The sequence below is a fragment of the Zeugodacus cucurbitae genome, chromosome 2 (assembly GCF_028554725.1).
Source record: "Zeugodacus cucurbitae isolate PBARC_wt_2022May chromosome 2, idZeuCucr1.2, whole genome shotgun sequence".
Classification (NCBI taxonomy): domain Eukaryota; kingdom Metazoa; phylum Arthropoda; class Insecta; order Diptera; family Tephritidae; genus Zeugodacus; species Zeugodacus cucurbitae.
In genome coordinates this window covers 20,137,073-20,162,835 of record NC_071667.1, presented here as the reverse complement: position 1 = coordinate 20,162,835, position 25,763 = coordinate 20,137,073, and the positions used below count along the sequence as shown (strand labels likewise).

The following is a 25,763-nucleotide window of genomic DNA, read 5'->3' as shown; positions in this document are numbered from 1 at the left end:
AAAAGACCCGAGAGAGAAGAATCGATACTCACCATCTTTTTATCGATTTTAAAGCTGCCTTCGATAGCACGAAAAGGAGCTGCCTTTATGCCGCGATGTCTGAATTTGGTATCCCTGCAAAACTAATACGGCTATGTAAACTGACGTTGAGCAACACCAAAAGCTCCGTCAGGATCGGGAAGGACCTCTCCGAGCCGTTCGATACCAAACGAGGCTTCAGACAGGGTGACTCACTATCGTGCGACTTCTTCAATCTATTGCTGGAAAAAATAATACGAGCTGCAGAACTAAATAGAGAGGGTACAATCTTCTACAAGAGTGTACAGCTCCTGGCGTATGCCGATGATATTGATATCATCGGAACCAACAACCGCGCCGTTTGTTCTGCGTTTTCCAGACTAGATAAAGAAGCGAAGTGTATGGGTCTGGTGGTGAATGAGGACAAGACGAAATATATATATATAAAGGCGAAAGTCTCCAATGTAACAATAGGATATGTCACTTATTACATATAAAAATATTTTGTAAAAATTTATTTCAAAACTTTATGAATTGAAATATAAATAAATGAGTTTGCGTGACCCTCTTGAATCGATTCCACAAAATTTCGGTAAAAGGAACGAGAAGAACGAAATAATAAAAAATCGTATTAGTATTGCTATACTACCCACACCTAACACATTTGTATTGCTGAATAAAAAAAATGCATACAAATTATGCATGTTCTTGTGCTTATTTTTGAATAAATAATGAAAGTATTATATTACATTGAAAAAGAGAATTTTAGAGTTCTGGGAATTGAAAACATTTTTGAGAAACAATTTTTAAGCGTTTTAATAGTTGTCGTGCTCTTTGGGACACCTAGTAATGAAACTTGATTACCAAAAAATATTTCAAATTCACTAAAAATTCACGCATAGACACGTTGTAGATATAATAATTTCGCCAACAACACCAACAATGTCAGCCTCGAAACCCAACGCAGGATCATTCTGGTCAACAGATGCTACTTTGGACTGAGTAGGCAATTGAAAAGTAAAGTCCTCTCTCGACGAACCAAAATCAAACTCTACAAGTCGCTAATCACTCCCGTCCTGCTTTATGGTGCAGAAGCGTGGACGATGTCAACATCCGATGACTCGAGAGTAAAAGTTTTCGAGAGAAAAGTTTAGCGCAGGATTTTTGGACCTCTTAACATTAGCAACGGCGAATACAGCAGACGACAAAATAATGAGCTGTACGAGTTATTCTACGACATAGATATAGTTCAGCGAATAAAAAGACAGCGGAGGCTAGGTCATGTTGTCCGAAAGGACGAAAACACTCCAGCTTTGAAAGTGTTCAATGGCGTATCCACCGATGGAAGCAGACCTGACCTGATTGCACTTGGAATTTCCAATTGATGCCAACTAGCAAGAACGAGGTATGAATGGCCCGCTCTAGTAGATTCGGCTATAATGCACTAAGCGTTTCTTACGTCAAATATGTATATACCCTGTTTGGACCAGTAAGTAGTAAGTTCATAGAAAGTAGTGATAATAAGAGATCTTGAACTTTCTTTTAAAGATTCAAAACGTTAAGTGCTACTAAGACAATTTAGTTAAATCTTCAGCGTTATCCATATTATCAGGAACCTGACTATAGCAGATTAAAATAAATAAAAATAAAACCCGAACTCCATCTAAAATGATGAAATTTAGTCGATTCATTGACTGCTTTGACTCCAATAAATAATTGAGAAGTCTTGTATAATATTTTCAAAAAGAAATTTGAAAAATTATCGGAACCCAGAAAAAAGTCACGGTATTACTTCCAAAGAATAAAGTATTTTTCCTCAACGTATTTTTTGATATTATCTGTTAAATATTTTTTTCAACTAGATTCGAGATTTGAAAAAAAAAATAGTTGACCATCATCGCAATAGACTCAACTGCAATACGTTGGTAAGTGTCCCACATATCGTTGCCGTATAGTTACAGAGAGAGAGAGAGAGATAGAAGCAAGTTATTGGAACAGCTTCTCTTTACCTTTCACTAATTATGAGAACCAATTATGACTAGCTCATGTGTAGTCATTTAATGTGGAACACTCGTAAATAATTGTTGTGCTCCACAAAATGCACGTGATCAACCAACACAAATTATCTTCGGCAAACGTACACAAGCAATGCAAATAAGAGTGAGCGCAAAAAATTGTCCAAAGATTTAATGATAATATTTACTTAATGCTCTTCGCAATAAATCTCCTTAAAACTAATTAATGGCAAAAGGAAAACTTTTCTCTTCCGACACTTATGCGCGCGCTGTTCGATCGACATTTTGTAGTCATATGGGTTGGGTATGAATGTGTATGCGCAAGTTCTTTATTATTTTATTATATATATATATATATATATGTATATTTGTAAGTTTGTATGTGCGTTGTATGTTTGCATTTTTTCCTGTTAGTTTAACATACCCAAAAGCTGTACCAACCGCAGCTGGTGCATCAATTTACGACTCTGTGCGCCATTTATTTAATACATACACATACACACAAAAGCAAAAACACTTAAGCACATGCTTACACCAAGCCATGTGCAACTAAATGCTTATATATGTGTGTGTGCGCGGTTGTAAAAACAAGCAAAAACCAAAAACGAATATACTACACACATTTTACTAATAACTCGTAATCTATTTCTGGCGTGGAAGCTAGTAAATGCCTGGCAGCCAAGCGACTGCAAAGGAGAACGGCACACACACATACACATATAAACTCGTATGTATGGTATGTTCACATTGGCACTGGTATTGGTGTAGTGTTTAAGTCACAGTTGGAGCGCTGGCAAATGAGAGATGCGCCCCGGTTAGTTTTAGGGTTGAGTGAAAAATCTATTCCATCGCTGTTTTTAGCTTGGTTGACATGTGAACATTAATTACACACAAGTAATGCAAATATTTTGTGAAAGAAATTACAAATTTGTACATGCGCATGTATGAGTATGTGCTCTCCGTTGTTTACTCACGCATTTACAAATATGTACATATATATAAATATTTACATGGGAGCGTCTTAAAGTTCGGAATTCGTAAGATAATACCTGTTTTTGAGGTGTTTTATGATGAAAAAATTCGAATTATCTACGAATTTGGAGGTTTTAAGCCTACCGTTTCGACAAAACATCAAGAGAGGGGAACATCTGTTTCCATCTTTAATAAGAAATTCAACATATTATTTATGGCAATACATTCATTTGAATCCTCAGGCACAGTACAAAAATCATGTTCAGCGATAAGGCTTATTTCTGCCTGAATGGTTCGCCAATAACCAAAATATGCGTTATTGGTCAGGCAGCAATCCACGCGTACTCCACGAGTCACCATTGCATCCCGAAAAAAATACGGTTTGGTGCGATTTAAGGGCCGGCGGCGTCATTGGGCCGTACTTCTTCCGTGATGATGATGAAGACCGGCACGTTACTGTGAATGATAACCGATATTTTTGGCCCAAAATGGATGATATGGACTTGGACAATATGTGGTTCCAACAGGAAGACGCCACAAGGCACACAGCGAATGTCTCAATTGATTCATTGAGAATAAAGTGTTATCTGACGAAAATGGCCCAGTCAATTGGCCGCCTCGGTGGTGCGACTATTTCCTGTGGGGCTACGTCAAGTCTATGAACGTGAAATTGCAGTAGTATCGGCCGATTTATGCTTAAAAACCGTCGAAAATTGGGTTCTGCACTTCTGCAAGCGGGCCCGTGGTGGCCATGCCACTTGACCAAAGAAATCGAGTTCCATACATAATGGCATCGAATGTACTTTCACAGGAATAAAAAATTTCATTGCTATCCCAAACTGTTGAAGCGCTCTTATTAAAAACCCTTTACTTGTAAGACCCATGAAATGGTTCGGAAGATGTGGTGGATATCACTACATTAACAAACAAATTTCCGAAGTCTTATATAAAATTAGATCTACCTCTATCTGTGTCTGAGTAGAAATTTTTGGTGTAGATAGTTCTATACTAAACAGGAAGGATGTCTTGTCATCAACGTAATCTAAGGAGAAGATGTTGGTGTTGATGATGAGTTGAGTGGGCATACAATGAGGTGATTAAAAACAATTGGAGGCTCATTGCAATACATAGGTCGGGTGTATCAGGGTTAAGTCTGGTATAACCCGCTACTCATCCAGAACAGATAAGGGCCACGCTATAAACTCTCTCCCTAATTCGTATTTATGCTGCCGATGTGTCAATTAAACGGTTACAACTTAATAAATTCATGCATGTAATACATTCCTGAAACATTAAAACCTACCCTCGTATATTTATTAACCCACTTACAACCCACTGCTTGCAACAAATTGTCTTAATCATGTGTAAATAAAAATTTCCCCAGACAAATAACTGTGTGTAAACATGTGGTTGTGTATGTAAATTTACTTAATTATATAAAAGCACATATATCTACAATCACATACCATAAGGAAACAATCGATAACATTAGTAGTACAATGTGCAACATACCCATCAATGAGCGGCGTCTCGCGCAACACATGTTTCGCACGCTGCAAACGATAATCGAAATCATTCGCCAGACGCGTTTGTTCCGGCATCGCCAGCATGAGTGGTAAATATAGGAAAATCAAGAAACTGAAGCCACACAACACGTAACAGCCGTCAAGTAGCTGCTTCAGCAAGTTCATTGCCTTGTAGTTGTGTTGGAATTTTCGGACTGACGCGAAATACGCTGTAAGCTCACACGCTCACTATACGGAGCACTTGACGGCGGTCGGCGTCGGTTAACGGAGCCCAGCCAGCGATATGCCTCACATGCAATATCTTTTGAAGTGTACCACTGACGTGTCGGCTGACTATTATTTTGACTGACGCTTCCGGCTGGCTGACTGATGACTTGCGCTTGCCAACTGACTGCCTGACTGACTTGACTAACTGCGGCTGCTGGATTGCTTGACTGGACTACACAGCTTAAGAACTGCTCTGTCTTCTCTTTGTGTTTGTGTGCATTGTTGTTGTTGGCGGTCTAAGTGACTCGCTGTTTTATTGCTACGGTGGAGCGTTGTTTCTCTTATCTCAATGCATTTCCTTTCAACTTTATTTTGTTGCTCCGTTTCGGTTTCCTTCCTTATTTCTGTACAGTTCTACGAGCTGCCATTTTATCGTCTGCAAATAAATAAAACGCATAAGAATAGAGTCGAGTGGAGACACAACTTAAGAGTAAAGTAGCGACAAGTACATAATATAAAATGAAATGGCAACATTAAAATGTGAAAAAGGGAATTATCTTTCCGAATGCAGTATAGCTAAGAACTCGCCGATTTAATTCCCTTCATATAAGTGCAGATAGTGTTTGTTGTAAGATATTACTTTCAGCGCATTCAGATGCGTATGCATTTGCAGTTATAAAGTAAAGTTGTAAGAAGAAACGGTATAATAATAATAATAAAAATAATATAAACAATAAAAGTTGCTACCCTGAAATGTAAGAATAATAAAAAATCAGCGCTGAGTGCAGTCGTCCCCTTTTCGAGGGGTAAGTGACACATATAATCCCTATTAAAGCAAATACTCCCGTATTTGTTTACTGAAAATTATGGTTAAATTAAGTTTAGAAAATTTTTTCATATGACCTTAGACCTGATACAGTAATAAATAGTCGACTTATAAGCGTTTGCTTCCTGACTTAGTATTAGGAATTTAAAAATCAAGACCCACTTTTTAAAAATGCTAAGAAAGTAAGCCTTTCCGCATGCTTGTCCTCTCATATGATGTAGAAAACGGACGATGAACGCTTTTAAGGCCGTCAAATACACTACGGACGCTTACCGCTTCGATCTTCAGACAGCTTGAGTAATTTTCAACAACTAAGCTATTATATTATTCTGTGAATAGATCAAAACCCTGCTCTAGAAAATGTAACTGACGATGCTGTACCTAAATCTCTGAATGACAAGAAAGAAGAGCAAGACCATTCTCGTGATATTTAGGTCAATATGACTTGATGGACTAGGCCTTTTACACGTTCTCGGTAGCATACCTCTTTTTTTGGAATACCTCAGAATACTCATTGTGGCAGATCCTTAATTTATATTTTGTTTGGAACTATATTTCGATAGTGAGTGGTACCAATATTTAAAGAGCTACAAAGTGCATCTAATCTGTTAGTCGTCCTGATAGGATAAACCTGGTTCCAACCTTCTGTATCACATAGATAAAAAACAGAGTTAAGTTCTGTTATTTTTGGTTCAGTAGTTTCTTGCAAGACACAGGATATTGGGATATTTTTGACAGCAACCATTTGACAGCTATTTGATAACTGACATGTGACAAATTACACACTACAGCTTTTGACAATGGCTGACTGTCAGATACATAGAAAGATTAAAGTCTCATGAAATTGAAAAGTACATAGACGATGATTAACAATGACGGTTTTTGTACCCAGCAAGGGACTGTGCGTCAAGTTAGGAGCACAATGGGCCTAATGATGGCCTAAGTGCGGCCGTTTGCGGTCACGCTCTCTTCACCTCCTTTTCCAACCAACCAACCATGCGTCAAGTTAAACGAGTTGTTGACTCTTTATACTCTTTATACTCTTACAAAAAAACGGAATGAAGCAAAAGTAGGACAGTTAAAGCTAGATGAAGAGAGCCGATAGAAAGCATTAAGATCTTTTTGAGGATACCTACGTATGTAATATATATCTAACTATATATTAGACCAGTTGGTTCAATTGTCTCAGACGTGCAAAGAAGAACACATCAGTATTTGTCAAAATTAGACTCTATCGTTAGATTGTATAGATTCGTTCGTTAGATTGTATACATTAGTTACATCCACAAGTCTCTTAAGTAATAGTTAGTTTAAGAATACTTTATAACTGAGACGGCACTAAGCCCTAAGATATTGGAGATGAGTATGGCTGGTATGTGTGGGAACTATACTCTCCGATCTTGTAGATTTGTGAATAGTGATTGAATAAACTGAAGGTCATCAAAAAAAGAAAAAGAGTTCCAAATTCAGCTCTAATCGCCTCGCCTCGCTAACGTTCACTAAATTAAGAAAGGAATTTCCAACCGGATGCTTCCAAGTTTAAAGCTGCCGAAGACAATTCTCAGCACTTTGCACAAATCTCTTTAAGATTTCTTGTACTCTCGTCTTCCACAAGCTGCGTTTATACACAGCATTTATTAAATATCAACGTTGTTCCCCCTAACCTAAGATAATATTACATTTTCTAGACAACTTTGCTGCAAAATTACTTTCTTCAAAACTTTCATTTTTGTTGTTTGTCTAAACACTTTTCCTGCGCAACCGCTACAGTAAATATTTACACATTCAAACTCACTTTAAAACAAACAAAAATATGGCACTCGCTGTTTGCTGTTGTTTTTGCACACACTCGATGCATTGAAATAAAGTATTCCGGCGATGAATCGCATATCCTTTAACAGCACATAACGGTATGTACCGTGCATATAGCCAATGGTATCAAATGGCCTTAAACAAATGCGCGCTGACAGTCCCATATAGCACATATACATGTCAACTAACGGTGGCAGCTAGCGCACTGCAGCAACTGCCACAGACAGTGTCAGCTCACAGCGCGTTGCCTGCCTTAGCGCTCAGAAGTCAACAGCTGACTGGTTGTCGCATGCAAAGTGAACGCGGTGGCGGGGGACAGAGGGAGATGGACAAAACTTGCCGACACGCTGACTCTGCTAGAAGCTGGACTGACAAAAACGGCAGTTGCTCACTTCTGCCTGGACTTGCCGTCCTCGTCGTCGCCAGCGCTCACTCGATTGCATTTGATTTTCCAAAATACCAGCAATGAATTTGCGAAAATATGCAGCGAGAAGATATATGTAACGAGTATGTACAGATATATGTGTAATATGAACATATGTATGTCTGTGGACGTCTGCATATTTACTTGACAGCAATTTCGTAGATGCGCAATCTCACACATGCAAGCAAACACATGTACAAACACACATAAACATACATATCTGCTTGTCTATATAAATCCAATAAAAGTATGTTAATATGTATTTATGAACGTATATATGCTCATATAAAATGTCTTTCGCCAACGACGATAAGCGCAATGGATTGGGGTGAAGTGCAACAAATGGGTGGCACGAAGGACGCTGGTTACCAAATTTGTGCGGCAGCTAGCGGGCGGCATGAGTTAAAGCTGCTGCTGCTGCTGGCATAACTGTGGCATCCAGCGTTAGTTGTGTCGGCGTACCACCAACCAATTTGACTATGCTTCGTATGTCCTCTGTGAAAAAGTTTGCCACAACTCGCTTGCGGCATTCTTAATTTCGCCCATTTCCCCTATTTCAACTCGGATGGCTCACTCCGAGGCTGCCTGACTGCTTGTTGGCTCCCTAACGCTCTGCTTGAGCACCAGCGCTTTGCTGTGCAACCTTTTTCGTTGTTTTTGCTGTTTCCGCTTTTTTTCGCAGTGTCTCTAGCCTGCTTTCGGTGCGGCAGTCAACTACAGTTGCTATGAGTACTTCTATGACTTTGACTTAAAATTTATTTTAGCGCTTTTTTATAATTTTTGTTTTTGGACGTTTCGCAAACTTTTTTTTATACATTTTCTTCGTTTTGATTACAACTTGATTTCGTCGTTGTTGTAGTTGTTTTTTTCGCAATATTTTTTTGAAATACTTTTTTCTGCATTTAACCCGCGGAACATGTTGCACTGAGTGTAATTGATTTGTACACATAACTGTTGTTTATTAGAGAAAAAGTCAGTCGATTTACCGTTATACCTCCTTGTCTCTCCATCATAACGTAAGCAGGTCTTCCTATATAAGTCAATTTATAGTAATTTTAAGGGCAGGTTACACATACTATTACCACGTCCACAAAATGGCGAAAACCGAAAACGTATAAAGTGTTATAACTAAAGAAAGTTATGAAAGTAGTATTTGTTACAGAGGATCTCATTAGGGTGGGGATGTAAATTTTTGTAAAAAGTGGGCGTGACACCGCCCCCAAATATGTTTTTGTATATATCTCGCAAACCCGTAAAGCTATATAAACCAAATTTTCTGCAGTCATTTACCTTACGTACTCCATCACACACCATGAAAATTGGTGAAATGGATAATAACCACGCCCACCTTCCCAACAAAGGTTATGTTGAAAATTACTAAAAATGCGTTAACTCACTAACGAAACGCATAAAAAACGCTAAATTTTACAGAAGAAATGGCAGAAAAAAGCTGCACTCAGATAAAAAAAAAAGAAAAAGGGCGTGGCTTCGCCCACTTATGGGTCAAAAACCATATCTTAGGAACTACTCGACAGATTTCAATGAAATTCGGTATACATATAATACTTTTTTAACATTCTGATGAGATGGATGAAAAATGAACAAAATCGGTCACAACTACGCCTACTTCCCATATAAATCAATTTAGAATTTCATCTGATTCGTTAATTTTATAATATATATGTACATTAGGAGCCAATGCATTTGAGGTGTGGCATCACTTGTGGAAAAATTATCGAAATCAGACTATATATTTTCAATGCCCCGGATATCGAACATGAACAACTCAGTGCTTAAGGGTAATTATTCACCAAAAATATTGGTAAATCTCTCAGATATTTTAATGTAATTCAGAGAGAATATTTTTAGTCAAATACTATGGCTCTGTATCTAAAATAATTAAAATCGGTTCATAACTTTCCCTAGCTCCCATATACCTAAATATAGGTTTTTCAAAAATACGATGCGCTTACATAATACTTTATAAATCGGTTAATATGTGAACTATCTTAGCGGAATTAAGTGAGCGCATTATGTTGGATATAATGTAGTTTGGTGGTGAAAATGAGTAAAATCGGTTCAGGAATTACTTCAGCCCTCATATTTATATATGATGATTTTCGTTTTTCTATTGGACTTTATGCCGAATATATGGGTCAAATTGTGTGTGATCTTAATAAAAATATAGCAATAAATTGCGAGAATACAAATTGTTCGGTTGCACCCAAACTTAGCCTTTCCTTACTTGTACATGTAACGAATATGCGCATAACCGATTTCTGCATTTCATCTTTTTATAGTTAATTCTCACAGTGAATCTATAGATTTGGTACACTTTATACACCAACAGTATGTCAGCGCTTCTAATACTCGGTTCCGCTTGCAATTTGTCACACCTTACCCATTTATATTTAAATTTTTTAACATTTGTTTTTTGCAAATTTTCCTTTTTTTCTGAATTTCTACATTTTGATTACAACTTATTTTCGTTGTTGGCACTTTTGTTGTTGTTGTTATCTTTTTGAAATATTTTCTTTACTTTGCTTGCCGACAAGCGAGTGTCTGCCTTGGCAAATAGCGACAGTGAGTTATCAAGCTGTATACATAACGACAGTGACAGCGCAAAATAAAAGGATAGATAATGGAGCGAAGTAAAAGCGAAGAAAATAGAATAAAAATGAGTTTAAATATGAATATTAAAAGAAAAAAGAAATAACAATAACAAGAAAGCGTGGTTGTCAAAGTTTAACCCAAATTTTTATTTGTAGAAAAATTGCTTGCACCGTTATAAATTTTTTTTCGTCGTCTTCTAATTTTCTTAATATTTCAACTTGCTTCAAGAGTGTATGCTCGAGTGTATGTATATGTAGGCTTGTATCTGTGTTATGTTTGTATCAACAAACACTAATGCAAAACGCTTGCTTGCTTGCTCATCACTCCAACCATCCTTTGCCGCCCACGATCTACACTGTCACATTTATTTATTTTTCGTTGTTATCTCTTCGTTTTCTTTTTAATTTTTTGCCCCATTATTATAATATTTGTTTTCATCTTATTCTATTTGCCAACCATTCGTCCTTTTAGCGCATATAATAATAATTCTTTGCATTCCTTATGAAATATTTAGCCACAAAAGGACACTCACACTTGCCAGCACACACACACACACACTCATGCTTAGCAACGCACAAGCAAACACAAAAAAAACTGCGAAAAACAACAACAACCACAACAAATATAAATCTCATAGAAAAAAAATGACTAAGACAACAAACGGGAACAATAACGGTTAGCAGCAATGGTGCTGCTGCCAACCGACGCAAAGGAGGAAGCAAACAAAACCTTTTATGTAATTTCCTTTTGGTTAAACTTTATCACAATAAAACTTCTACACTCAGCGGCCGTTTGTATGTTTGCTTGTGAGTATGTATGTGTGTATGTAAGTGCTAGAGGAAGCAATACGGCGCACACATGCAAACATACAAATGAAAAATCACACACATATACATATACACGAATGTACGCAAGCAACGTGCAAACTTTGAAGTGGAATATTTTTGTTTACTCTGCTGCTGTCACCAGCGCCTAGCGCGCAGTCATACGAGTATATATGTATGTGTATTTACTTCTATGCACGCGTATGTGGGTGTCACGAGCATGCGGCCTCCTGCGCGTCGGCGGCCACTTTGTGGCGCTTGTGCGCTGTGCCGCAACTAGCTGACTGACTGACTGACTGGCTGGCATTATTATGCCACATATGCGCTACGGTCCCCGTATGTGTCTGTGTGTGAGTGTGGGAATAAATTTTCCAACTTCCTCTTGTTATTGTTGTTTCTACTATGCATCTAGTTGCATATGTGCATGCCCATCAAGCGCTTCAGTCATACACACTTCGCTTTGCAAACTCGCGCATTAACCATGCTAACGCCGCCTTCTGCCGCTCAGCGACACACACACGTTTGCCCCACATTTTATGCCAGACCAAATTGCGAATACTCAATGAGCGCTGCGCGCGTTCTGTGTGTGTCTGCGCGCTGGCGTATTGATTAGAATCCATTGATAAAAGATAGTGTGTAGCTGCACATCACGCGCGCGCTCACTAACTCATTCTCTACCTCTCACTCTCCTTCACCTGCCTTTGATAAACACTATTTACCTAAACACACACAAATATTGCACTGCAATTACTAAATACATACATACATACAAACACCTTGACTGCCATTTCACGCTGCCTCATGCCACACCATATCGATTTGCTCCACAAATTTAATGCCTTGCACCCCCACACTCCCCACATTGAACACGCCCAGCTTTAGAAATTCCATCAGCTCTAGTTATTCGCTACAAACGCTTATGCTGTTGATCTGTTGGTTTGTTGTCTGTCGCTAGCGTCGTTATACGCCGCCTGCTACCCGCTCGTCTGCCCATTAAAGCTTTGCGTTCGCCTACATTGACTAGCTTTTGTTGGCACAACATGGCGTATGAGTAATTAACATTTGCTGCAGGCCATTGTGAAAATTTATGCTATTGTCCTGCAGAAAACACACACATTCACACGTATATATACATACAAGCATAGCAGGCGCTAAGCATAAATATGTGTATGTACAAGCGTTTCAACTATTGTTTATATGTATGTATGGCCAGCAATTAATTTGTTTGTCTGCTCTTGTCTCTTCTCTATGCATATAAACATGCCTATATAGACACTTATATATGTGTATATGTTGTTGGTGCACGCGCTCATCTATTTGTGTGCCTTGTCTGTGGCACATTGTTTGGTGAGTTGGTCAGGCGGTAAGTGCAGGTGCTACGCTCATATACATGCATTCATATGTATGTATGTATGTGCGCGCTGGTGTGTTGCTGAAATGTTGCCAAATACATGGTCACAAACACATAATGCATAGCAGACAACACTCCTGCCGCCTGCCAGCCAGCTGCACAACAATGGCAATTTTAATTATTTTTGTCGCACTTATAATTATGCATTGCTGAGCAACTTTAGCTGCATTAATACACATACATATGTACATATATATAATAGTAGCAACATTTACTTATACACATATTTGTTTATGCTCACCTTTGTAATCAGCAATTTGTCGTAAATATGTCACGTGTGTCCAAAGATGCATTACTTTCATTACTTTTAAAGCGATTTATTTACACGCACACACAAGTGTACATATGTATTTTTATAAATATATATTTATATTTAAATTAAATGCTCAAGGCCGCTAAAGCTTGCGCGTAAATACATTTTCACTTTGAGTTATATTTTATGATTATTTTCTTTTAATTCTGCTTTTGCCTGCATTCTTGGCAAAATATTCCTGTATTTGCATAAGCACACATACATATGTACAGTCAGACGTATACGAGTTGTGTATTTATATTTATTTGGCCTACTTCACCAGAATTTCCGCTCTACGCTGTGGATTCGTCCGTTGCGCGCACTCAAGTAGCGCCTCATAAGCAACATTGCAATAAGTTAACGGTATATACATTTATAAATACAAAAATAAAGGCCTTACGCACACACACATATATATATGTATACATGAGTAACTTATATAGTCATTTATTGTATTTTGATATGATTTATTTAACTTTTTGAAAATCCATATTTCTCATTATAAATCTGTCGCGCACTGTTCAATAGAAGATAAATAGATTCTAGTGGACTGTGGAGACAGAAAAATGAAGGCAGATCACAACTTGGTAAAAAATAAAAGAAAGGAGAAGAAAATCAAAAATAATAAATGAGAAAACGCTTCTTAAACATGAAAACAAAAATATGATAATAATATGGTTTATCACAAAAATAATTGTTAAAAAATATTAAAAATTAAAAAAAAAATATTTAAAATTATGATTTTCAAAATTAAATAACATATGGTTATTTCCGCCATGTCGAACGGGACAATCGTACACCTTTCAACTAAAAAAAATATGAACTGAAATGTTTTTTAATTTTGACAGTAGGATTTTTTAATAGCCCTGCATTAGCTCTACATTCAGTGTTAAGGTTGATTTTGGAACGGTTTTCATTTTCGAGATAATTGCAAAAAACCAAGGCATTCGCACGGGACAAAAAATGGAAGACGTTTTTGGGGACACGATTCAAACGGCGATTTCAGCGAATTGTGAGGCAATAATCAAATGTTTTTGATTGTAAAATGTTGCGCATTGATGGCCTTTAAAGATGGTATGAATTTCATCCAAAAATAATGTATAGTTTTTTTTTAATTAATTATTAACCACATTCGCACGGGACATGTCGCACGGGACATTTTTTTTCCATCATAATATTTATGTTGATTTTGTTTTATAATACGGAATTATTAAAAAATGGCTTAAAAAAGTAGTAAATGTGTTTATTTATTTATTTTAACTAATATCCAACAAGAAACACAACAAAAATTCTATAGTATGAAATGAAAATAGTATTATGAATGTGAAATACAGCTTTTTTCAGAAAATGCTGTCCTCGGATATAAAAATTTTTGGATGTCGTTATCTGCCAGACTTTCCTTTTGATAACTGCTTCCACTCCATCGACGGCTCCTTGCAAAAAAATTCTATTCTAATGAAGACTATTTTAATTATTTTATAAAATCAACCAGGCTTGATAATATAAATTTGTTTTTAAACTGAGAGCAGTTACATAAAAAAAAAAATAAATATTTTAGAAAAGCAACTAAAGGATTTCTTAATTTTAGTTAAGAGATTTATCGTGCGTTAACTTGTCACTTTTAAAGGCAAACGATTTTCTTCTGACAACATTGTTAAAATGAGCACTCTTATTTTGATTTGTAAGCCTATAATTTTCGCCAAAATCTATTTGAATAGCTATTTCAGTGGAATTTAAAGTGCGGTTTTTGCTCATTTGTAAATAATTAATGTAAATGTATCTATTTACATACTTAAGTCAATTTTACAAGAAAAAAAATAATTTTCAATTTTTAAATTACACACCTACGATGTCGCACGGGACCAATTTTAAGAAGTTACCAAAACCACAAATCTTCTGATTTTTGAGCAAGGTTTTTTTTATTTTAATTGTATAAAAATTTACTGTTTATACCCAAAATTTGGCGAGTTTGCTGCTTATATTTGCGATACAGTGGGAACAAGTGCTGTTTTTTGATGTCGCACGGGACATTAAAATATAGGATAATAAGGGAACAAAAACTTACAGTTATTTGCAATCGCATGCTTTCTTATGCATTTTATTTTGCTCTTTGTACCGTTATAAAGGTTTTACACAAAGCAAAAAATTATACATGATATGTTTCTTTAACAATTTTGACGAAAAAACAAATTCAGTAGAAAAATCGAAATTAGAAAAGTAGCTCCTATTCGACTTGGCTTTGGTATATCTCGCAATTGGTTATGAATTAATTTAAAATTAATTTAATATACATAAATTTAAATATTTTCCTATGAAAATATGCAAACACTTTGTAATTCTAATAATGTTTAATATTTGTCTGTGGTGGACCTTCTGGCGGAAATGCCCATATACAAATAGAGTATTAAATTAAATAAAAATATTATGAAACAAAGTACAGCAAAAAATACAAAAATTATTTACAAAATATAAGAGAATCCGTAAAAATTCAAAAATATATTAAAGGTAATGAAAACAAAATAAAATAAAATATTATAAAAATGTATAAGCTTTTATGTGCAATAAAAACTATGAGATTCATTCCTTAAATTAAATGATTTATAAAGCTAGAAAAATTTAAAAATTAATTAAAAAAACAGTAAAAATATATATAACATTAAAGAACAAAATAATTTAAAAATTTATAACATTGGCTCGAAAACCATTAAATTATTAAATAGTAAAAGACATTTTGTTAATAAAAAATTCAAAAATATGAGCAATAACATAGGTTTTGTATTTATAAGAAAATTAGGTAAAAATTAAAAAAATGGTTACTGAATTATATAAAATAATAATAATAGTGTAAAATATTTATAATAAAAAAATAATAAAAATGTAAAAGTAATAAAAAATAACATAGTAATAAAATATTAAAAAAAAAAAAACAATTAAAGTAAAAATACAAATTAATATAAATGTATGTATGTATGTATGTGATTGGCGTTGCAACCGTTTAGCCGGTTATAGCCGAATCGACGATAGTGCGCCACCTCTCTCTCTCCTTCGCAGTTCGGCGCCAGTTGGAGATCCCAAGTGTAACCAGGTCGCTCTCCACCTGGTCCCTCCAACGGAGTGGAGGCCTTCCCCTTCCTCGGCTTCCTCCGGCGGGTACTGCATCGAACACTTTCAGGGCTGGAGTGTTTTCGTCCATTCGGACAACATGACCTAGCCAGCGTAGCCGCAGTCTTTTTATTCGCTGAACTATGTCAATGTCGTCGTATAACTCGTACAGCTCATCGTTCCATCGTCTGCGGTATTCGCCGTTGCCAATGTTCTGAGGACCATAAATCTTGCGCAAAATTTTCCTCTCGAAAACTCCTAGTGTCGTCTCATCTGATGTTGAGATCGTCCACGCTTCTGCACCGTAAAGCAGGACGGGAATGATAAGCGACTTGTAGAGCTTGATTTTGGTTCGTCGAGAGAGGACTTTACTGTTCAATTGCCTACTCAGTCCAAAGTAGCACCTGTTGGCAAGAGTTATTCTGCGCTGGATTTCGAGGCTGACATTGTTCGTGTTGTTGATGCTGGTTCCCAGGTATACGAAATTATCTACGACCTCGAAGTTATGACTGTCAACAGTGACGTGGGAGCCAAGACGCGAATGCACCGACTGTTTGTTTGATGACAGGAGATATTTCGTCTTGTCCTCATTCACCTCCAGACCCATTCGCTTCGCCTCCTTATCCATGCGGGAAAAAGCAGAACAAACGGCGCGGTTGTTGCTTCCGATGATATCAATATCATCGGCGTACGCCAGGAGCTGTACACTCTTGTAGAAGATTGTACCTTCTCGGTTTAGTTCTGCAGCTCTTATAATTTTCTCCAGCATCAGGTTAAAGAAGTCGCACGATAGGGAGTCACCTTGTCTGAAACCTCGTTTGGTATCGAACGGCTCGGAGAGGTCCTTCCCAATCATGACGGAGCTTTTGGTGTTGCTCAACGTCAACTTACACAGCCGTATTAGCTTTGCGGGGATACCAAATTCAGACATCGCGGCATAAAGGGCGCGTTTACAAAAACTAAAATTTAGATATAGTTGACATTCAAAAATACAAAAACAAAATTGTCCTGTATAAAATTTCAAGCTATTAGGACATTAAATAAAGGGTGAAATGAATCACATATAATAAAATAATTGGAATTAATATATATTATATATTTTTTTTATTCTCCATAATATAAAAAACAATAACTAAATTTTATGAAAATACAATGAGGATGAATTATGATAGTATGACATTACATAATAATAAAGAAAAGACAAATTAAATTAATAAAAAAAATATAAAAATAATAATAAGAATAAAAAATAAATAAATAAAAATAAAATAAATAAACAATAAAAAAAAACAAAAAATTACTAAAAAACAAAAAAATAACAAAAACTTTTACATTAATTGAATAGAAAGGGAAGATCTAACGAGTGGTATATTTTCAAACTTCTAACTTGCAAACTATTGTCCAGCAGTTGAATCGCAAATATATTTTCATGATGCTCCAAACGGAACACACACAAATCGGCACAACCGTTTAGAAGGAGTTCAGTGATTTTTTGCAAATAATAATATTCTATCTAAAAGAAATAGTTTAATTTTCAAAGTCTTAAGCCAACTAGAAAAATAAAAATTAATAAAAAGATAAAAACGAACATTTTAAATAGACTTCAATTGTTAAAAATATTTTTTTTCTTCAAAGAACAAATTATTTTCAGCAAAGCAATAAACCTAAACATCTGTTGTCATGTAGCATACTTTTAGGCTCCAAAGCCACTACATTCGAAAACCTTACACATATCTTTGTTTAACCATAAACATTAATTATCAATGTGATATTCGGGGAAAAGTTCAAATATTGCAATTCTTATAAATATATTTTTAATAAATTATTATATATTTCGAAAATGAGCTGATGTTGCATTACGAGAACAATTTAAAATTTTGGAACACTGTGCAACCTTGTTAGTTTTTTGGTGACTAGATTTCACTAACAGTCAGCGCATTCACGTCTTGGCTCCCACGTCACTGTTGACAGTCATAACTTTGAAGTTGTAGATAATTTCGTCTACCTGGCAACCAGCATTAACAGCAATAACAATGTCAGCCTGGAAATCCAACGCAGAATCACTCTTGCCAACAGGTGCTACTATGGACTAAGTAGGCAATTGAGAAGTAAAGTCCTCTCTCGACGAACAAAAACCAAACTCTACAAGTCTCTCATCATTCCCGTCCTACTTTACGGTGCAGAAGCGTGGACGATGTCAACATCCGATGAGACGGCACTAGGAGTTTTCGAGAGAAAGGTTTTGCGGAAGATTTATGGTCCCCTAAGAATTGGCAACGGCGAATACCGCAGACGATGGAACGATGAGCTGTATGTGTTATTCGACGACATAGACATAGTCCAGCGAATAAAAAAACAGCGGCTACGCTGGCTAGGACATGTTGTTCGAATGGATGAAGGTGCTCTAGCTCTGAAAGTATTCGATGCACCCGCTGGTGGAAGCAGAGGAAGAGGGAGACCTCCACTCCGATGGAAGGACCAGGTGGAGAGGGACCTGGCTTCGCTTGGAATAACCAATTGGCGCCAAACTGCCAGAAGGAGAGATGCGTGGCGCGCTGTTTTGGACTCGGCTATAACCGCGTAAGCGGTGTCTACGCCAGTCAAGAAGAAGAAGAAGATTTCACTATTTGGATACAAGACTGAGCGCTATTAAAACTGTAATATTCATCAAGATTAATACAAATATTTTGAAAAGTCTTCGTTTTAATTTAAACGTTCTTGGATTTCTTATATAAATTTCTTTAATATTTGTTCGACTATTAACTTCATTAATTCCTAAGTTCAATGAATTCTTTAATTCAATGAATTCGTGTGACAATTTGACTAATTGACTTCATTCATTCGCTTTGTGAAGTACATCTCTGCTATTAAACCTCTAAGCATATCGTATTTTTGTTTCATTATATACTTGACTATTTAACTTATTTTACTTTGATTAATCATCCACTTAATTGACTGACTACAGTCTCATTTTCATTTACATACATGCTTATTGCGAGTGACTGTACAGACTAATCGGGTTTGCTGTTGACTTGTCTAATATAGTGAGATGACTTCTTTTATTGTGGACTGCTGAACTGTCACCATTGAATATCCGCTTTAAAGAGCAATGCCCCTAAATGACGGTGTAAACATCTGCAATTCTCTGAAGGTTTATAGTTAAGAATGAGATTGCTATTTAAATAGAATAGTATAAGACAGAAAATATATTAATGCTTAAACATTATTTTACCTTGAAAAATATTTTGAAGCAGTCAATTTTGTAGTTTCAGGAATTATATATTAAATCTGTCGAAGAAATATCACTAAGTTTTTTGCTCAAGCACTCTCAAAATGGTTATAACAGTAAAAAAAACTGAAGTGATTAAGATTTGCTACTTTGTTTCCTGTTTAGTTACCGAGGAAATGTCAAACTAATTAAGTGTTAATTAGCTCCTTTGCTAATTTGTTGATTGAAGAGTATATTGACATCTGAGATTTGAGCTCTCACAGAGATACTGCAAAGCTTTGATTTATTTATTAAGAGTGGAACATGCTTTATATATAGATCACAAAAACACATTTCTAAAACAAACTTGCAGCTCGATTTACATAAAAAATTATCATTTGATTCTCGAGCATCTTTAATATCGAAAATAACAGTAATGTGAACATAATTTAAAACATATCGAATTAACGTATTATCATTAACAGTGTATAAAAAACTTTGGACAAATCTCTTTCAAACCATTTTTAATAGGAGCATCTTCCTCTAACCACTCTAAAATTTATGCGACTAAATTTTACCGCTGACTTTAAATTTTTTTATTACTCAATTTGTATAATTTTTTTAATTTAAATTATTTTTTTTTAATTTTCTTCAACAAACGTTATACGCTTTCGATCGCCAAATTGAAAAAATAATTATCACTTTAATTTATAATTAATTAAAGACAAATATTAATAAACAATTTTTTTCGAATAAACCCATAAATTATGCAATAAAAATAAGGAAAAGCTCAACCAAGCAGCCAGCAAAGTTACACCGACTCTAAGTTAACTTTGGCTTACTCTTTGACCTTACAGCAGCAACTTTTTCCAACTTAACTCCTTCACTTTGTGATTAATTTACATTCATGTGCTGCCATTAACCCCTTGAACCTTTAACCCGCCAAACTTTCTACTTTTGAACAGCATCTAGTATGAAAAAAAACGTCATCTAATATGAAAACTGTGTGCCTCTGCCACTCGGAACTCTCATAAACCATCAACAAAGTGTCTAACTGCCTTCCGGCTTTAGCATTTTTTTAACTTATTTTAACAGCTCCTCTGCTGCTTTCATACATTTACAAAGTCATGCGTTCGGGTCTGCTTGCGTCTTATCAAATAACAAACTTGGATCGCTGCTTTCTTTCATCCAGCCAGGCATGAGCGATTATTTTGTGTTTTTTTTTTCTTTTCTTTAATTTTATTTACTTTTACTTTTATTGCTTATTTTTATTTTTTTGTATTTTTTATTTATTTTTTTTTCTTTTGTATTTTTATTTTTTTATTTTATATCTTTATTTTATTTTTAGTTTTTTTCTTTCTTTTCTGTTCTTTTATGTTTAGTTTTTATTCCTACATTTTTATCTGCCTTAATTTCCCTCTACTCGCACAGCCAACTCCCATTGTGCCACTAACACTAAAAAAATAGTTCACTGCCTTAGATTGCCCGTTAGTCGTCCGTTTGTCTGGCAGTCGCACTATTTGGTGTTACAATTCACACGCATACACAGCCACACGCGCACAGCCAGACATTTGCAACAAATCAGCTTTAGAGATACAAATGCCCTGATAGTGATGCCTAACCCACATAAATACATACGTACGTACAACTGTTTGTTTGAGTGTGTTTGGCATGTATCTCGTTGGCTAACAGGGCGTATAGTATTCAATCTCGACATCAACATCAACTACAGCATTTTTAGCGGCAGCTTTGCTTTGTTGTTGTTGCTGTGTGCGCGCTATGTTCGGTGTTAAGTTTATTTCTTATTTTATTAGTCTACTTACAGGCGTTTAACTGCCTGTGATTCTAACACTTCGCTTTTATATTTTCATTTTCACAGTAAACTCATACACATACAGACACTCACTTATTTACAGCTTCAAACTACACAAATCTGCTGCCAACGCGTCGCGAATATAACTTTGGACGCTTATGTCTCTGGCTATCCGCGCGTAAATTACACATTAATGAGAGATATTATCTAACTACAATTAATTAGGTTAAACGTTTCGAAAGCAGTACAATTGTACGACTATTTTTGGTTGAACGAACAGGCGAATACGCGAAGTGCTCGTGTGTCTTTTTTACTGCTGCTGCTGCTTCCTCACATTCGCGTCACGGTCGTATTTTTCGTTTTTGTTTTGTTCGGTTTCGTTTTTTTTTTTCAATTACATGCTTTTCCGACGACTTTTTTATTCGCACGAAATCGGCCTGCTTTTCCTCGTTTTATCGCCACGACGATTTTGCCGCGTATGCAACAGCGCCGTTCCACGTTTCAAAACCAACTAAACACTTGTGAGCCATCGCTGACCGACGCTAGCGAAATGATGATTACGACGACGACGACTACAGCGAGGACAACGAGGACAACGAGGACGACGAGTACGACGCCGACAACAGGATAAGAGCTAGTCATACAGGCATTTCCCCATAATGTGCACACTCATATGTAAGTATGTGTACACTCAATAACAAACGAATCATAGAAGCGTGAAAGCACAATGGACTGTTAACTCATGAAAGCTCAACAGAGCGCCGACAGGCGACAAAAACAATACAATCTAGATTGAGTGCGAGTTCATAAAAAGCTTGAGCGCATAAAGTGGCGTACAGGACAACACTCTAGTGGCAACAACGGTAACAACAAATCGTACCTTACACGAGTCAACACCGCGCGTGAGCGCAATTGAGAGAGAGTGACCGAAGGCATCAGCATATAAAGCCACGCAATGAAATTAATTAGAAAGTCCTGTTGTGGCAGGTTGCAATGTTTTTGTTTAAGCGGTAAACAAACAAAATGCGTAAATGTTGGTCAAACAGGACACACACACACATACACATACACCTGCTGCCTTACAACAATCATCAATGTACTCTAATGAGTTGAGTGTACGAGAGTACCTATAGTTGTGAGCATCAACGCTGAAGCTTCCAGCAAGTGGCAGTTGGAACGACTGTTGCTTTGGGAAATTGTTGAGAAAGGTAGGATATATGGTAATTCATATAAATCCGCACAAACATATCCACATAATGAGTGTATACAGTGGACCAAAGCTTGTCAAAATGCTAGTAAAGCTACTCAAAACGTTGCCATATAATACCTTTTGTATTAAACAAACCTTAATGAAACAATCTTTATAGTCTTCAATTGTCGAAACGAAGCCCATGAGCAAGATTGGACAAGTAATAAAACCATTCCTTGGAAAGCTTTTATTTGTAGATTAAAATTGACGGTAGTTGTAATGATTTACAGAATATTGATTCATTCCTGTATACTTTTCAATATTTTTCAACAACAGGGCAAACATGTATATGGCATCCCCGTTACAGCTGTGTAAACAGACGTTAAACAATGCCCAAATCTCCGACAAAATCGAGAATGGCCCTTTTCGAGGCGGTCGATACCAAACGAGGTCTCAGGGAGTGTGACTCATTATCTTGTGACTTCGATAAGGAACCGAAGCATATGGTAGTGAACGAGGAAAAGTAGAAATATCTCCTCTCATCAAACAAATAGTCTTCGCTTTCGCGGGATAACTCTCACGCCACAGTTGACAGTAATAACTTTGAATTTGTAGATAATTTCGTCTTTCTGGGAACCAGCATCAACAACACCAACAATGTCAGCCTTGAAATGCATCGCTGAATCACTGTTACCAATAGGTGCTACTTTGGATTCTCTCTCTCGACGAACAAAAATCAAACTCTAAAAGTCCCTCCTCATTACCTTCCTGCTTTATGATGCTGACGCGTGTACGATCTCAATATTCAATGATACGGCACTAGGAGTTTTCCATAAAAAGATGTTTGAACATTAGCAACGGCGAACATTAGCGCAGACGATGGGACGAGTTATACGACGACATTGACATACATAGTTCAGCGAATAAAAAAACAGCCGCTACGCAGGCTAAGTCATATTGTCCGAATGGACGAAAAGACTGCAGCTTTGGTAGTGTTCGATATAGTAACCGCTAGGGGAAGCAGAGGAAGATCTCCACTCCGTTGGTAGGGAGCGACCTGGTTTCGCTTGGTATCACCAATTAGGGCCCCAAACAGCGAAAATGTAAAATGATCGCGTAAGCAACGCCAGTAGAGAAAGAAGAAGATTAAACAAATTACACTATAGGAAGCAATATTGTTTGGGATCTTAGTCTGTCGCAAAGAGGTTGATTGATTGTAATATTGAGATGTTTATTTTCTAGTATTAGAGAGCACTGCTGAGGAATGTTCGTTAAGATAGTACTTTGGTTGGTTGGTTGAAAAGGGAGGCGAAGAGAGCCTGACCGCAAGCGGCCCCCAAAGGCAAGGTAGTACTTTAGTTGTAGGAGAGTTTGACTGTTCGCTTCGATTGCTGAAGCTTGCTGATTTTCATTAAGCTTTACAAATAACTGTTGATAATAAATGATATATTTGTATCTCATTGATTTTAAGCGAAGCATTTTCTATCGTTAAGTTAACAATTAATATAATTTATTAGCATTTTCAAAATTAAAATTTTTTTCTTTCTCATACCTTCATCTTTCTTAACCAAGAGCTTCAAAGTATTGAAAAACGTGCTACATCTTTAATGGTGTAAAAACAAATGGGAAATGAACCTACAAAAACATAAACTGCTTAAGTACAGCTTCAATTCACATTCATCTTCTTAAGTATAACAATGGAATGTCGTACGTACGACTCTCAGGCTTTCTTCAATTGTTTTCTAATTTACTCAAACTCATTAACTCGGCAGCTGGAGCTTTTGAGCTTTCACGCTGAGCGAACCTGCGCAATATGCGCGCTCAAAACAGCTGACTATGCATATCCGCTCTCACACGCTCACGCACACTACGTGACCGTTATGCGGTGGCAGAGGTTTAATGTGCGCTCAGAGTGGTATAATGTGAATAGTGGTAAATTTCTTTGATTGGACAATTTTTGAATTGCATATTTTCGTACTTAACATTCCTTCGAAGAGACTCCTCGTGCGCCCATTCAAGTAGGCTAACCAATTGTATATGCATGTGCGTATGCTTGTTTGTGTGTGTAGTTGTTGTAAGCATACGGTGAATGAATGCCTCACGGTCTTTAAATAGTGGTAAATCATCATTTCACACCATTGAAAGTGTTGCAATGTCGTTGCCGCCGCCGCTGCTACCACTGCCACTACACTTTTACAGCGTCCAACAAAGTTTTCTATATTTTTTGTTGTACTTTTTTTGGTTAGGTGGCAGCTGAGGCCAATGTTACAGTTTCAATTAATTAAAGCATTTCCATTTTTTTCGGTATTGTTATTGTTGTTGTTGTTTTGTGTTATTTGGTTCATTCTCCGCGGCTTTACCACTTGTAGTCGCGTAGCACGCGCAAGACAATGGGTACCTAAACAACGCCCAGCGCACGGCTAAGGGCAAGGATATGAGGGTCGGGTCGGGTCTCTGCACGTCATTGTAACCATGTGCTGGGTTAGCTGTTGCTGTTACTATTGTTGTTGCTGTTTACCGTGTTTTTTAGCGTATTTGGTGTAGCTGCTGGTGTTCAGTGACACTTCGTCAAAGAAAAGTTTTTGTTCGCCCCCTCTAGCTCCCCTTTGTGCCATGGAAATGCATAATTAGTTATGTGTGTTTTAAGGTAATTTATGTTTCTCAACGAAGTGGCTTATTAATTCTTACAATAATTATTATGTTAGAAAACTTTTTGACTATTTAATTGTACGTTTAATTAGCGCACTTTAAGAAGTATTTAAAACAGAGGGGTTCAGCTTCGTCGAGACCCTTCTCAATCTTTGCCATAATTAAATGAAAAGATTTAAATGTACCACACAAGTGAGAAGCGTAAAGTAAATGTGCTATTGAATACTTGGAACTTTGGAAAGCACTTGAAGCGTGCAACATTTCCTGGAACTTGTCGACTTTGAGTTGTAGTGTTTATGAACTTAATACGGAGACTATTTCATACATGTAAGTCTGTATGTTTGTGAATTTCTTGAGAATTGTGAATGCTGTTACGGTTAATTGATCTTCCTCTTATTTCCATGTTATTGACGTCTAGCAGATATTAGTTGAGCCTACAAAGGCTCACCTGTCGCTGAGGACAAAGCCAAAACTCTATTTATCCAACCTCTATATATCCTCTATATTTTACTAAGGGCAGTTGGATTTATGGAGGATGGAGTCATATGTAGAAGTTCACGTAAGTGAGGAAAGTTTCTGACTGTCATTCACTTGGGAGTGACCAGAAACGATTCTTCTCCACATGATTCAAGCAGCTCACGACTTCCGGTTTTAGACCAAGTATCCTCTGAGTAGCTAACAAACATCCGTTTGAAGGCGAGCTAAAGTGAGAAGGCTGGCATTCACTCCGGTGGATGAACGTCTAGCCACAATCCGCATCAAAGCGAGGTTCTTCAACATATCGCTGATTTGCGCCCACGCCCCGACGGAAGAGAAGGACGAAGTGATCAAAGATACCTTCTATGAGCGCCTAGAATGTACC

General features: G+C 36.7%; 1 protein-coding gene across 3 annotated transcripts in view; it reads right to left on the bottom strand.

Annotated features, from left to right (window-relative positions):
* The window catches only part of LOC105219624 (dipeptidase 1), a 215,029-nt gene extending 193,120 nt beyond the window's left edge, over positions 1–21,909 (bottom strand). Inside the window, exons 1-2 of one of the 3 annotated variants that reach the window (XM_054231660.1) lie at positions 21,157–21,909; positions 4,518–5,174 (exon numbers count right to left, since the gene is read on the bottom strand). In XM_054231660.1, the coding sequence (XP_054087635.1) occupies positions 4,518–4,696 (179 nt within the window). In that variant the 5' untranslated portion in view covers positions 4,697–5,174; positions 21,157–21,909. Of the gene's footprint in view, positions 1–4,517; positions 5,175–12,889; positions 13,248–19,274; positions 19,991–21,156 lie in introns of those variants that run through there. The other 2 variants (XM_054231664.1, XM_054231666.1) reach the window with 2 other exon arrangements.
* Positions 21,910–25,763: the final 3,854 nt, after the last annotated feature.